A 16,952-nucleotide genomic window follows, 5' to 3' on the forward strand; every position below is an offset into this window, starting at 1 on the left:
CATGGGTAATATTTAAAGCCAAACTGAGTTGGCAAGCATATAAGCCTGTTCAGAGTGTTGATCCTGAATTGATGGACACATAGGGAAGATGACTACAGTACACAGGTAACAGGACTTGCTTGCTGGAAAAGCTAATCATATGAATTGTCATACACAATTCTTATTTTATTTTATAAAGAGGAAAAGGCTCTGTACATATTTTCTCTGTGTTTTCAAAGTCTGAAAGCATTAAGGAGAGTTAATCTTAAGAGAGAATACCAAGCACTTTAATAAAGTCACACAAAATTATATAAAATGAAACAGAACCAAAATCCTGGTTATTGAAATAGCAGAGTTGTGAGCAAACTTAACATGCTCAGTATCTTAAGAAGTCTCTTATTTTCTAATGACATATTTTGTTGAGATCCTCTCTGCACCATAACTTTACATCACTTCACCCTTTTATTTTTCTTTTTTTCCTCAATATCATTGCCTCTCCTCAGTGCTGTCCCTTGTCCTGCATAATTAGAAGAAATATAAAAATAAACATAGATTCATCCAAAATACCCAGTGCTTAAATGTCAGAATGTTGGTAAGAAATTTCTGGTGGTCCTCCCCTCCCCCCCACCCCTTTTTTTTTAAGGAAGAAAAGTATCTTTCTTATAGTAAAAAGAAAGTTGAGATAATATGCCAGTTTAAGCCAGCTGCCAGAATCATTAATCTCTTCTTTCACTTGCCAATTTAGATTGTGTAACTGTGGATTTTGTAATATTGTTCCTTAGAAAACAAAGGTCTCAAGAGATTTTTTTCTTTCCTCTAAAAAATGCAATGTTTTGAATCCTAAATCATCTCCCTCAACTCTAGTCCCTTGCCTCCTATAAACTCATATTAAACAGACAAGTGTTTTATTGCTCCAACTAGATTAAAATTAACAACTTCCAGAACAAAAAAAAACCCAAAAAAAACCAAAACACCTCTCCCCCCCCAAAAAAAAAAACAAACAAAACAAACCCAAACAAAAAAAAAATCTTTCTACCTTTGTGGTACCATTTTTCCCCCCACAACAAAAGCCCAACAAGCAGGATCCAATGTGAAGAACAGGAAATTCTGTTTTGACAGGCCAATCTGCCTTTTTCATGAGGATGTTTATTGTATTCCCCGAACACTAGGAATTATTTACAGCTTTCACATTCATCAACAATGATCAATATTATCAGCTACACACACTGATTAGTAACACAAATGCACAAGTTGCGTATTTTATATCTTATGCTACACACTGAAGGCAGCAGAGCCAGTAAGTGAAGCAAAGCACACGCTGACACACACTGTTAAATTCAATAGGTATTGCAAATATAACCTTGCGCTTAAAACAAATATTTTAGGAAAACAAAAAATTTTTAGAGGACTGATGAACTCATGGAGTTAACAATTAATAAAACCTTCACATATTAGATTGCCATTTCAATCTCAGCTCATACTGTTATTCCAGATCCTTGGACTTACATCATTCAATGGGCGAGTATTTCTTTAGCCCTGTCCTTTAGGAACAAAGTCCCTCATAATAGGGGTAGCAAAATAACATGGCCATAACTAATTTATAGTGTTGTTGGAAGGTGAATTTGAGCACCAAGATTTTCACAGTTTCTATTTTAAACATTAATTTTATCAGGTCCAGCCTAAGGTACATTGGTTGGGAAAAATGAAGAAATTTGCCAGATTGCTTCTTGTTGCTTGTACCTCCTGGAAACCTTAAGTTATCAGGGATCACAGTTGACAATAACTCTTAAAAGTATTCATCAAGATTTTCCTTCTTTGGTTTTATTATTTATTTTTTCTTATTATTCTCATTCTTCTCTAAACCACTAGGCTACAACTAGGGCCCTTGATATGTATAGCTTGGGTTGGATTTTTTTTAATTGCTATGATATAAGCAAATGCTCCACTGATGTAACAATGCCATCTTTTATCTGAGGCAGTATAGGATTAGCTGTTAGCTTGGCAGATAGAGCTTTTTTAATATTGATTAAAAAAAAAAAAAAATATTGAAAAAGCCATTACACACAGAGTAAGCCTCCAACCATTTGAAAATCAAGGGTCAGGAAGTGGAGGTTAGAGGTATCTTTGCTACTTTGCTGTATCATGTATAAAGTATTTGTCAGCCGCAGCTCACCTAGGAACTGGGGTTTATGTGAAGCCAAATGCTGTTATGCATATTTAAAGGTTATGTCTCTGTTCAAGAGTACTATTGAGAATAAAATATGAATTGAGATACTGCATTAGAAACAGCTAACCTTGCAGGGTTTTTTGTCTCCGACAATTGTATTCTAACAGGCCTCACAGAAAAAACAGCAAGCATTGTTTAGCATGGCTCTTCTAATGCATTTTTAATTTGAATGTGCTTTCTCCTGTCATTTTATATTGACAGTTTTAAACAGGTTCAAACTTTGTCTCAGAAGTTTGGCTTGACATAATTGCAATTCCATAGAGCAATCCACTGTAATCTGCATACTTTGCATGAACACGTAGGTTCTCTTTCTCAGAGTTTAATACTTTTAATTTTATTTTAGTGTATATCATGCCAATGTATGCCAGCTAAGCTGTTATGCAGACACATGGATAGCTCTGTACTAAACTGGGCGTACACAATATGAGCATGCAGAAAACAATGTCATGTAATTGTGTGCACTGGAAAGTCAGATTCACTAACGTATCCTAGAGAAAACTATTTTTCTCTCTTGAAAAAACTAATATATGAGTTTCAAACATATTAAATAACCCTTGGCCAGTTGAGCTTTAAGAAATAATAAGGTGCCAGTAGACACAGAATACAGTGATAGGATGAATTTCAACAGCAGTGATCTGACACACAAGCTGCTAGCCTTAATGCTGTTAGAAACAGCTAAATGCACCATGTTAAAGCCCAAGTTGTCTCCTGATGTTTCTATTAACACACTTCATCTTCACTGTCTAGTGCAATGGAGGCCTTTTGAGCAATTATTATTACTTAAAGTGGTTATATTATATATGGAGGTAGTATAATCATTGTGCACTGAATTTTGTGTTAGAAGTTTTATTACGCTTTTTCGACTTATCGATATCAATCTTAGCCTTGTAATCTGCCTACTCCCATGGTATAGCAGGGTCAAGGACAGTTATCTAACAAAATAAGAAGTAATTTGCCATAAATCTAGAGCAGTTTAATTAGATATCTAGACAGAAACCACACAAATGCTGTACCAGATTTCAGGTATATAAAATATTAACCCACACTCTAAGAATATAACCCATCATAGATTAAATTTTATACATGTTCATTTACAAAAACACAGTCTAGAAATAACAGGTGAAATGAATCTATAGGTCTGATTGGGAGTATTGTCATATGTTCTTTCTATTTTTGTGCTCAAGTCAAACTTAGATTTCAGCTTCTATTAATTGAAAATTATAGCATAAAAATGCTCTGAAATACTTGGGTATCACAGAATCTCCTAGTATTGTAAATGTGTTGTGGTGCAGTTTCTTCTTAACCCTTCAGGATTGTTCTGAAGAGCATTTTAATTCAGTGTGCAAGAGCAAGAGCTCTCCCCTTAACATGCATGAACACAGGATTTCCTGATATCATCAAAAGCCAACAAACTATGAACGGAAGAAATCTAGCCTCTGAGAAGACAGAAATATTCACAGGGCTTTCATATTCTTAGAGTCAATTTCAACATAATCCCATGAAAGTTTAGGTTCAAACTCTAGGTTGATGAAGTGTCAGATTGAAAAGGTTTTTACATTCATTTTTCAAACATTAGGCAATTATGACTGAACTCCTAATTTATCCCAATATATTTTCTTCATAGAGTGACAGTTATCTTTGTTTAGATGAGTAGAGAAAAATGGGTAGCATTTTCTATAAGGATCAAGTTTAAATGAAAACATGGCAGCCATTGGAATTAATGAAATAATTGCAATAAATAAGCTTATCACTCTGGATATTTGAATTATCAATATTCATGCATCCAAGCAAAGCTATATAAACCATACTCCTTTGGCCTAAGAACACACTCATATCTGGAAGAGTTGTTTCCATCCCTTCCAAGGACTACACAAAGGCTTCATGGTGTTTCAGGTCTGGAGTGACCACTGCTCTAGTTATTTTCTTTGGCATGGAGAAGGTACTTTTACCTCCTCAACAGACTGAATAAGATAGAACCACCTTTTAGGCATTAGTTAAGAAAAGAAGTTGGTGCAAGTTCTCCCATGAAAAGTCTTCATTTAAGACAATGCAGAAGGGATTTAACTTGTTAATAAAGACAAGAAACAAGACAACAAGGCTGAGGAACAAACTGAGCATGAGTAAAGAGGCAAAACTTTTTTAGCTCGTCACATAGTCTCCATATATAAGCACACTGGGGTTTCAGCAGTAGCCTGAGGCAAATCCTATACTGCGGAGGGGCTGACGGCTGATGGCAGCCTTCCATCAGCTGGCAATGATTACTGCAGGAATGACCTGTATTGTACAAGTTATTACTGGATAGTTCCCAGATGAGTTAATGCAATTGTGACCTAATTAAACCACATCCCTGAAGTTGTTTTTCTATTTGCATATACATGACAACAGCAATACAGTATAATAATCCTTAAAGTAAATCTTAAAACACAACAAGGAAGAAAGCAACAACTGCAGTGGCAAATCAACGTAAAAGACTAAAAGCAGAAACGTTTTTCACATTTAAGTCAGAGTCACCGCAAATGTGAACAATATATGATGAAGTTCTTAGGAAACAATCTTAACTAAACAGCTCAGGTAGACAAAATGATGAAAGAAAAAACCTACTGAACATAATCAGGAACTGATGCACAAGGGAGAGGCACTGGAACTAATTACATGTATCCACACACACACAAGCATTTTACTTCAGCTGTAACAGCTCAAGAGCAATATGAATTTTTGAAGACTTCTCAGTGAAACCACCTGCTGGACATAAACTGGAGGTCAAAACAATGTGCCACATTTAAAGATATTAATTTTATTAACCACATGTTTCTTCTCTTAGTTTTTTGGGTTTTGGTTTTAATCCTGAATTTACTGCTGTAGCATTAGTTTTGGTTAAGATCAGACTCCAGTCATTTTAACTATACTGTTATCAGAGTGTTTCTTAGCTGTATTGTTATCAGTGCTACTTAGCTGTGTAACTGTATGTGTGTCTTAAACTAATATCTTTGCTCTTTTACTGTAAGATGCAACAATATAGGCCTCTAAATAAACTGCAGAATAAGTTGCACAAATATGAGTTTATATTGCAGAATTTTAGATCTCTGAATTGTACCCTGTCTGTTAAAAGCAGTTACAATTAGTTCATACTAGCACTGAATGCCATTAAATGCAAACTAATTAAGAAACAATTTGTTTTCTAAGCAAGCAGCGCAATACCTTTAAAAGAAAAGAAAATGCTTTTACACAAAAGTCGTACAAATGCTTATGGACTTGCAGTCATTTGGCAAATATTTTCTGAAAAAGACAAAGACTTTGTCCTTGAGGGAAAGCTCAATTACCCATATGTCAGAAGAGACTTTCTGACATAACTAAACTGCTGGCTAAGTTTCCATTACTACATATTTACAGGCCCTGATATTTTGTCAGAGGCAGGATACTAAACTAGAATTATCCAATCTGTTTAACAATCTGTAAGCTTCTTCTATACACATTTCCTTTGCTCACCAAGTATTTACTTTTTGCTGATCCAGCTAATGTATACCTACAGTCTGAAATGTATTACTATGAGCAATTCAAGTCTGCATTCTGGGAGCCACACAGTGAGAAAAGAGACCTAGCAGTAAAGAACCAACAAAGGATGAATGGCCAAAGGGTAGTGAAAGATGGAGTCCAACAACATAGTCTTGCCTTTCAGTTAAAAGTGTAGTGATGCTGGGCTTTTTTAACTACATACCTTTCTCCATTCTGAGCTTTTCACCACTTTATTTCAATCATTTACTCAATTTTCACTTTAACTTTACAGTTCACTTTTGGAAACAATCCAAACTATTGTGTGGAGGGTAGTGAGGTGGGAGGCACATTTACTATTTTAAAGGATTACCAGACTTAGGTGCTACATTTCTAGGTGTTGCTTTTCAGCAGTGCCATTGTACCATACTGTGCTATTTCTCTAAGTGTCATCAACTTGTCAGGTCATAAGCAGGTGTAAAGCTTTGTTCCTCCCCAAGTCTCATGTTCAGTGAAGCCAATGGAAGTCTGCAAAGTGTTGTGACAGGAGTAGGTTTTTTGCAGGGAATTTAAAGGTAAACATTCAAAATTAATGTAATTTGTTGCTACAGCAAGGAAAGCAACAGCATATTGCTAAATGGATTATTAAAAGTCCTGAAAACAGAAGAGGTGTCTGGGAGGCTGCACTCAGGAAGCACTTAAAAGCCTAAAAATCACTGGAATGTGCAAGTAATGGGAGCAAATTATAAAATAAAACAAATAAAAATATCCTGACACAGGAAGACAAGTATTCCATACTCAGCTACACACATCCTAAATTCCCAAGTTGATACTTGCATCAGAAGGCAGAAAGTCCTGTGTTGGACCTTTTATAAAACAAATATATATTCATATAATGCATTGGAATTTACTAACAAACAGATTAAATTAAAATCAGTGATGTACACAAAGCCATGACGAGGGGCATTTGTCTACCCAGCTGTCATTAGCCATCACAGCAGGAAAAAACAGGGGAACAGTTTCACCCCAAATCCAGCCACCATTATATGGGACTGTTGTCTCAGTGACCTATGTTATCACTTCAAACAGGGTTACAGTATCTGAACTATTAGAAATAAAAGGATCTAGAGCAATTTGCAGTGCTACTGCACTGAATTTAAAATCCAGTGCTTCATTGTTTGACTGAGAGACAGCAGGAAGAACTGAAGATCTTATGACTGTGTCTCAGGTCTAAACTAAACATCTCCAATTCAATTTATGAATGACTCCTGAGGTGTTATTCCAACAAGAGACAAATCACTGCATGTAAAGAGAAAAAAGAAAAAGATCATCTCAACTATTTCAGTGGAAGAAAGATCAGCATTACAGTCTGGATTTATTTTCTTCTTGAAAAAAGATCCTAATCTAGAAGCCTTTCAGTGAGATCAGAACACAACACTGGATATGGTATTATAGAAAAGTAATAAAACTACATACTATTCCTTCATAGCTATTCAGCTGAAGAGAGCTAGTAAGGCAGAGAATTCGGACCTTCATCTTCAGTGAATGCTGTTTCTAGTAATTCTAGTGAGGTTGTTCAGCTGTTACTTCTTCAGGAATGAACTGCAAGAGGAGGAGTAACTATCTCATTTCTGATTATAAGTGGGCAAGACTATATTTCTGCTTCTGTAATTGCTTTTTATCCTACCATGGTAAACAACACATCAGCTATCATATTACTTTCAACAACTTTTTTGCACTCCTGGTTTCTGTTTGCTGTGGATACTGTGATCAAACTAGCTCATTCTAAAATTCTGTTAAACATAACTGGAAACAATAGTGCTTATAAATTTTTCCCCCTGCTGAAAGAAAATCGCATCTTGAAAGATTAGAGAGACTTAAAGCTAAGTAAACGAAAATCAGAAAACAGGGAATGTATTTGTTTGCTTGGTAGAAAGTGTGCTGTATCTCTAAATTTTCAAAGATGCTAAATTTTAATTATAAATTTGTTTAAATGTATGCCACTGTGTGAATTAATCATTCAGCTGTGCATTTTGGGACAAGAAACACAATCCAAAATTAAACAAATAAAATAAAAATAAAAATGAAAGCAGCCACCAAACTCTGGATTCTTAAAATATAGAAGTATAGAAGCATCTCTTTCCCTCCTCCTCTTCCCCTCCTGTTTTACTTCTTTCCTCTCCCCCTAAACCTGTGTTTTTCACTTTCACTTGTCAAGTATTTCACAGTTTCTCAAGTATTTAACAATGAGGATCTAATTGGAAAGTGCCAGGTTCTTTTTTGTTACACTTTATCAATATTGTTAAGGGAATGATGTAATTGTTTGGGGTTTGGTGAAGACATTCCATGTCACTTCAGTGTTAATACCAGGCTGGAGCCTTCCTTGTCTGCCTGTGCAAGCTAGATAAACACAGACCTGTGTGCTTTCTTCTCATCTCAGGATACTTACTCAGAGAGATCTTGGAACATATGCTTATTGCGAGCTAAACATTTCACTTTTCATTTTATCCATGTGCCAGAAATCCATTCCTTGGATAAACACTTTACATACTGACACTCTTAAAGTCACTAAACACGATAAATAAAGAGAGAATACATCATTTTAAAACCGATTAAACATTTTCTCATTTGTGACAAATGAACAGCTATACACTGTATGGAGTCCCTGGAGCAGACATTCCATTCTCTTTGTCTTTATTTTGTGTGGAAGATTAACTTTCCATTTCAGCTCCTCTATTGCACAACTGAGCTTTTCTAAAATACACATTGCTGCATTTTCCCCAAATCATTATTCATTTTAGAAACATTTTTGTTGTTACTGCTGCAAGAGCTTTCCTTTTAGACTTTCATATTTTTACAGAGATATCAGCTTTACTATTTTGTGGAAAAAGAAAAAAAGAGGTAGTTTCTCCTGAAAGCTAAAATAATACTATCATGAGGTAGACCTGAACATGGGTTGAAGTTATCCGCTTCAAAAAGAAAAATCCAAGCGCATTAATCACATTAATTTTGCTCCATCTAACCCATCGCATTTCCTTACACTACTTGCTTGTCTAGTCATCCTATGCATTGCTGTTCTACCTATGATTAACCAAATGTAACTAATCTTTTATTTTGCTTGTTAAGCTCTCATCATCTTTTTCACCCATCCCCTGCCAAACAAGATCCCAAGCATTTTATTTCTAAGCCAAATTAAAGATCTTAATCAAATAAATACACATACCAAAACTATACGATGAAGCTGTTCTCAATATAGTAACAAACACCATTAATCTGATTGGTAATTTCAGTGGAAAGGTGGAAGGAAGGAAGAGCTAGCTATGTAGCCTACATAATAGTAAAACAGAACTTTGCACTAATGTTGTCCTAGCATAATTCCTCATGTGTTCCATAAAAGGTTTTGCATGGGATGATACTCTTGCTAGATATTCACAGTAATGAGGAACAACAAAGCTGAATTTTCTTTGACAAACTACTATGGCAAAGGAGCTGCTGTGCTCAGCATAAGGGGAGAAGAAAGAAATACGACAAGTCAGAATAAGCAGAACAAGCTGAATGAGAATCCAGGGAGCAGTTTGCTTTCTTCTACGTATTGTAGATGCTAGATATACCAAGAGGAAGTTTTTGATATGATGGCTCCAGTGCAGTTGGGTTAAAAAATAAGAATGGAGAGTGAATTAGACACCAGAGGACAGTGACAAGTCACAAGATTTCTAAATAATCTGCAGATTCCTGCTGTCCTTAGTTATCAGTTAGTTTTGGACAAGTAGACTAATCCTTTTTCCACAGACAAAACAGTTTCCTTAAAAGAGCAGTCAGAGATCACAAAAATATCATCTCCTAACTGCAGTTTCTTCTCTCGAAGTTTTATTATGAAACAGATATTTAAGGACAAGACTTCTGTAACTCCACAGTTAAAGAAACCTAAGAAATGTCAGGAATGCCTTTCATGTACCTGAGCAAGAGGTATGACATTAAGCCAAAGAAATACTCCCTTTGTTCCATTTTTTCCGTCATGACCCTGCATCACCGATGCGCCACTCAAAGACCTAACATCTCTTTACAAGTAAGATGGGAGGCTCTTGTGGCATAGGAATATCCACTCTCCCCTTGGCTTCCTTTCAGGTACTATCTTTAGTATGTGGCCCAAGGGAATACAGACAAAATGTTGTTCTATACCACAAAAGACATCAACTGCACTGTGGCATTACAGCAGGTGGCAAATTTGGGCATCAGGGCCAAAGCATGGCTAATGAACCATAGTAGAAACTGGAACCTTTTATGGTGGCATATTTTACAGGAATTCTATTGAGGGACTTCTCAGACTTGGGCATGTATAAAGATTATATTCATTAGCATATATTCAGTGGCAGTTGTAACTGGTAGAAAAAAGAGGATGCTATTTTTAGTGAAAGAAAAACAAATGCAGACCATCAGTTTCACTAAATCTGGACTAAAAATGGTGTGCGTCATGTTTAGGTCTTTTGCTCGGACAGATAAATATCTGTCCCATTTAAATGCTCTTTCTGGAGAACACTGCAAAAATCAGAAGAAACCACAAGTGTGGAATGCAGTGAAGTTCCCAATTTTGAAAACTCTCCCAACTACACACATCTGTAATGAAATTTAATGAGGTATTTTGCTTTTTGCCACAAAAGAAATATTTGAAGATCTAATAGCAATTCTACAAAGGAAATCACATTAAATTATACAAATCCTTAGTATATTAAAAAACAGATTATTTCAAAGCAGACATTTTATAAGCACACAAAACAGTACCTAATGAATAAGAGTTGTATAGGAAATGCTATGTGTGTCTCAAATTATCACAATTCTGCTGCAGCATGAACAGTTTTCTCTTATTCCAAATAGTATATTCTGAATTTATTTTTATGTAAGGCACATGCATTTTCCAAAAGACAGAAGTCATGTGCAATATTTCTGTAAAGGTAGTCTGCATGCCTATAGTCCTTCAATTTCTTTTTTCCTAATTATCATATTCAAATTGACAAGTGCATTTCTTTCACTATTCAAAAATACAGTAATGTTGTCTGCCAAGACAGCAACATCTACCAAAACATATTTTTCGGAGAAAGGTTTTACTACATTGTTCTTTCTTACCTTTTATGCGCTTCTGTCAGTGACTTTTCTTCATTTTCTTGGTCTGTTTTAGCTGTAAAAATACAATCAAAGAATTAACTACAAGGCAAAATATAATGTTGTTTCAAGGTAATGTTCCTTGTAAATATTACATATAAAAAGCGTATAGAAACCACATGAGGATATACTCATGTACATCAGTTCTGAAAGAAAAAATCCCACTACCAAAATCAACAAAACACAAACAAAACTACATGAATTTTTATAGCATATCCCCATTAAGAAAAAGACAAAAACCAACCAAAAACCCAAACAAAAAAATCTCTAAACAAGTTTTGAAAATCAAAAAAGATCTTGCAGTAATATAAAGAACAACCAAGTAATGAAAGTGATTTAAAAATAGATCTTAAAAAATTATTGTGAAAACTTAACAAATACAGGAACTGGTCTACCAAGAAAAGCTGAGTGAAGAGCAGGAAAAATTCAGTTTTTCTAAAAATTGTTTGATAGTCACAAATAAAGCTCTCTTCCTTCTCCCTGCATTCACCATCTCCCTACACACACATCAGTTAGTGAAGCCTTAGAGCTATAGTGAGCCCATGTCGAAAACATGACTGCTTTTATATAAAGGAAATTAACATTCGGTGATCGAAGTACAAAACTGTCATTGACACACATTGGTGAAAAAATGACCTATTTAACATGTGTTTTCTCATATTTTATTTTGTACCTATTTTACTTAACTTAGGTGAGTATTCTGATGAAAAAGTCTATAAGAACATGCATATTAACTTAGGCATCACCAGTGTGCAAAGAAATAGTACAAACCGCTCTGTATATGTGTGCTTAGGTGAGATTTATACTTATATACTCATTCTGGTAGCACAACTTAAATCCCAATTAAAATTTGCATACTTCAGCCAAAAGCTTTTTAGTTTGGAACTTGTCCCTCCTTTTCATTCTGCTGGATTGCTGGCCTGTTAATTTGCTAGGAGAGTTTTAGGATTCCCAAAAGTCAGTGGGTTTTGGGACATGAAGAGATTCTGAACTGTTCTGGAACCAAGTGTCAATGGTACAGAATTCATATTGAAATTGAAAAACAGAAGAAAAAAACTTAAATCTATTTTTCATTTCACTTTCCCTACATAGTTCTACAACAATAATTAATCAAAATTATTTTTCTACATTTTAGACACACAACCTTTGAAAAAGGAAATCCTGATTTTACATTTGGCAAAAATGAGGAAAACAGTGGAATTACCAGGGATCAAAAGCAACCACTATTTTCTGTTACAATGTTTCAGCCAACAGCACTTTAAAAACATACACTAACACTAAAATAGATACTCGAAATCTACAGCAAAGATACACAAATGGAGTTTCCATATTCTTTCCCCAATAAGAACAAGGATCAGAGCTGTGACTGATGCCTCAAATTCTCTTCATTGTAGTAATATTGTATTCTGCTGAGTAGGGTGAGCAGTGCCTGAATGTTTACAGTGGCAAATATTGTATCTACTAACCATAACATGAAGACTCAGGCTCCATCATTGTTTTACTGAAAGTGAAAAAATTCTAGCAAACCACAGAAAACTTAAGGGAGAGCTGGGTAAACATTCTCAGAGAAATTCAAGAGCACGTGAAACCTGTCTGATTACAGGTTTCAATACCTACTTGAAACTCAGCCCAGATTCTTCAAAAGGTTTGTGAAGGCTCACAATCTTTATGAGTGAACTTGGGCCCAGTGTTGAGTGAATCTCGTCTGACTTAGAGTTTTTCTTTGAAAGCCTTGCCTTACTTTGGATATGAAACCAGGTGAAACCTGGCAGCTTTGACAGAATTCCATTAATTTATTTTTTTTCTCTTCATACCTCAATTCTGAAAGTCAAGGTATGACTTATAAATCCATATGGTGTAAGAGAGAAGAAACTGCACGCAAGCTCCCTGGCAGAAGGGAGATCCAATATCTAATTCTGCATTAACACTTTTACTAAGTGCCTGCAGATACAACTTTTAAAATAAATAATTCTGTTCTTGAAAAATGTAATTTTGACCCCTCGCAGCTAAGCAATGCTTGGAAATAGAGGCTAGCATGTTCCAGCGCAGGACAGTCTTTTAGTATCTACATTATATTCGTAGCATATAATTCTTTTTGTAATTTCCAGAATTGATGGCGTATAACACCACCTGAGCTGTCTAGTTTTCTGGGCTTTTATTTTTTTTCTTTATTTCAACTGTTCTGCACATGCTTACAAACATTTACCTACCACCAAGGAGTAAATATTCCACAATTTACTTTTGAAAGAGTGCAAGTTTTCTTTCAATTAAAAAGGAAACTTACTATGGTCCAAAGAGGAACACAAAACAAAACAAAACCAACAAAACCACACCCTCCCCAAAGAAAAAACTATACACCAAAACTTCAGGTATTTGCACTTTTAATCATTTCATAGATCATGGGTATTATACAACAAAAAGAATCTTGAGAATCCCTGAATAATACAGGTACATGTAATAGCATTTTCTTAAAAAGTAATAAGCACATATGCATAAGGCAACTAATATAACCGACAGAAAGAGATTTCATCCTGCATCAGATCACCTATTGGCATTAAACAATCTTGCAAGGAAAGAACTTTCCCTAGAAAATAATTCCCTTGTAGTCTGCTCCAAATATGTGATGACACTTCTAAATCTTTTGCATGTTATCAGAAGGATATTATTCAAGTATAAATCTGATTTGCAATCCATTTGCTGTCTCATTTTTCTAGACCTAAAAAGTTAAAGAACAGTATGAAAAATATTCTGCTTTCACAAGATGACAGGTGGCACCAATGAAAGAAGAAAACATGCTGTGTACACACAGGGATCTGTCCCTCTTCAAAGAAAATATTCAGATAACTGCAGTAAACAGGGAACATCTGAAAGCTGTAGACAATGGCTTGTCAAAGACATGCATTGAGATTTACCCAGCAAGGGAAAAAAGCTTCCTGTTATCAAAACCATGAAATTTCTACTATCACGTGGTTACAATGGAATAAGTATTATATGTTGAAGCAGCTAGAGGAATTGACCAGTAATAGGATCACTTGATATTAGTGGTTACTGGTATTTGGCTTTTAATCACCCCATTGATAAATTGCTTTCAACCCATCTTTTCTGTTTGAATAGGGGAGGAAAAAAAATAAATCAGACTTACGGCAGATTTAGTTGAAGTGTCCCAGAGTGAATTAGACTTTACGATTTAATTCAATATAATACATCTTTACTGTCACTTCTTCCTCCAAAACAGTTCATCATAACTGTAAAGCGAGTACCTGAAGGGCACCGATTTGCTGTTTTTCTTTCTTGGCAGCCTATATCAATTGAGCTCTAAATAGCAGCTGCAAGGTATCCACCTTGGGAGCACAGGCTTCGAAGAAAAGTGCATTTCCTTTTACAAAAAAGAACTCCTTCAACAGGTGAAGTAAAAAGGAGAAAATCCCTCACTACACCACAGCGTTCCTACTATGGCAATAGCTGATAGAGGAAAACTGGACATTTCCAGGGATACCATGGCAGCTGAGCAGATATGAACACTCCATTAAGCCACTAAAAATTCTCTCTACCCTCTATAGCAAGATTACTTCAGAATGCTTTATTTTCTTTGAAAAACAACAAAAGATGTCTTGCAGTCATCCAGTAGCCATATCTACTTTCATATATATTCCAAATCTGACAGCTGACCATAGCAGTGACTGTTTGCAGACTTTTCTGACGATCATTTTCTGCTATCATACCCAGAAATACTAGCCTTTGTATTTCATGTACTGCATCAGTAAGCAGAGGTAAAACTTAGGTTTATATCTCTGCCTGCATACACTCAATATATTGTAGGGCTTTATATGCAGCTTTCATAATCCTGAAGGCATATATATTTGTAAAATTTACTTAAACCATATAGTTGAAAAATAACCTCAGGTCATATTGAAAAACACTGCCCTATAAAAAAAAAAAAAAAAAAGCTGCATTATCTACTATTCACAACACGTAATGAATTATTTAGATTTTCACTTTTTGCTTTGAAAGCATCTTTAACGCCTTCTTGTTGGATGACATTCCACTGTTTGCCTGCTTTTTCCATTAAGACACTTTCAGATTATTTAAAGATGGTCTTTGTTTGTAGTAAAGTCTATATTTCCTAAATACTTCGTATATTTGGTCAAAATTCAAGTACATTTCTTCCTCCCTACGTCACGCCTTACCAAGCATGAGGACTGTACTGTACAAGACTCTTCAATCAATTCTTTTAACTAGAGGGTATATGTATTTCTTCAACATTTACATCAGATGTTCAAATTTCTTTTACCACTTTTTGTGTTTCATAAATTTCATGCAATTCAAAATGAGCTTTCCAACAATGCCTCACAAAGTATCATTACCTTAATTCACAAATGTTCTCTCATTATCGGCATAAACCCACATTCCAGACTGATTCATGCCATTGTTCCATGTGTTTGCTCTTCCAAGTCTTTTAGATTAGAGTCCTGCAAAGATTACTTATAAACTTCTGCAAAGGCATGCATATGAACTGCCATACTGAAGTGACCTATGCATTTATGAAAATCAGAAGCATCTCACAAAATTAAGTATATACATGCATTCCAGAAAATAATGGCCTTCAGCAGAACAGTATAATTCACTTTTCTGCAACTGAAACTATTTCTAACACTTTTATGAAGTGTTCCTTGCTACAGATGTATCAGGATCTCTAAAGAGGACATATTTTTTTCACAGTGGTGCTAGCGAATAGTAGCTGAGACTTTGAAAATATACCCAATATCATCTCTGGCAGACCAAAAAACCTCAAAAAAACCCAAACCAAAAACAGCCTCAAAAAAAAGAATAGACTTTCTTTAAAAGTGTATGGAACATCTGGTGGTTCATCTGTCATTGCTTACCCAGATCCACGAATATCTGAGGGATGTGAGGTGCCTGACAAAGGTCATGAGGATACTGGATGAACCACCACCATGAGCAAGGGCAGATAATTACACTGGTATTATTAGGGCCTAAGGTTTGAGTTTACAAGATCTCCGCCAATGCTCCTAAGAGAATCCTCCATTCTCTCTGGTAGTATGTGTATTTTCAAATGCCCCAGAAGACACCAAAATATACTTATAGCTATTCTTACAGCTATTTGGCAATTAGCTTACTATTCAACACTGTGGTTTTAAATACCTTGAAATACAAGAGCAGAATAAGCAAAGACACCAGGATTAGCAGAAAGCTCTTTTGAATGTGCTTTGCCCCAGTTTTTGGATTTTGTTCTTTGTTCTCTGCATGTTTTATTTAGTAAGACTAACGTGACTGGGAACATGAGCAGCACTGGGAAGAAATAAGTAGCCATTTTAGGTGGAAACTATCAAAAAGGAAGTGGGTTTTGAGGAATATTTTAAAGAAAAGTTAATGGTCATTAATATTTAAATGATGACAGCAGCTCATGTTTAGCGACTTTGTAAAAACCAAAAATAATAAATTAAAAGCATTAAAATTTAAGCTTAAAATTGAATAAGCAATAACAGCAGGAATTTCATTAAAAGAAGACTCAAAGTGAACAACTTAGTAAGAATGATGAGTAAACTTCATGTGCAAATGTACTGGGTAAAAGTAGTCACAAACCAAGTTGACCCTTCTGTTCCAATTCAGAAATCATTCCAAGTAGACCTTGCAGATCCACTCAAGCAGAATTTAAATGTACTTTCAAAGGTTTTGTTCCACCAGAAAGTGTTGCTGTTAGTTTGTGGTATGATCCTGATCCAGAGATTACTGTCTGTAGTTACATCTGGCCTCAAACCCTGCTGAAAGTTAAGCTATTTCTGCTGAACCAGTTTCAAAGGGCTATGAGAAAGAAGATGCACGAAACCGCCTTCTTCTGATCTCCTGATCTCTTAAGGGAATATCACATCTTCTCAGGTAATTGAATACAGGAATACATCTGAGTGATCTCAGATGGAAGGCAACAAGAATCCTTTCATCTGCCTGTCTGTGTCCTGAATCTTCAAGCTATTTTCTTCTTTCTTAATTTAAAGTGTTAACTAGTATTTGTCTATAATTAGCTATGAATGTGCTTTCCAATATCTTTCAAGTGAAGCCAGTTGGCTTTTTTTTGTTTTGG

At 35.3% G+C, this 16,952-nt stretch overlaps 1 protein-coding gene across 1 annotated transcript in view; it reads right to left on the bottom strand.

The window, feature by feature from the left end:
* Positions 1-16,952, bottom strand: part of FMN2 (formin 2) — a gene marked incomplete at both ends in the record, with an annotated part of 160,041 nt that overhangs the window by 20,824 nt on the left and 122,265 nt on the right. The window contains one exon of the mRNA XM_080615867.1: positions 10,817-10,868. Coding sequence (XP_080471993.1) covers positions 10,817-10,868 — 52 coding nt within the window. The remainder of the gene's footprint in view (positions 1-10,816; positions 10,869-16,952) is intronic.

This window comes from Psittacula echo (genome assembly GCF_963264785.1).
Source record: "Psittacula echo genome assembly, chromosome: 4".
Taxonomy (NCBI): domain Eukaryota; kingdom Metazoa; phylum Chordata; class Aves; order Psittaciformes; family Psittacidae; genus Psittacula; species Psittacula echo.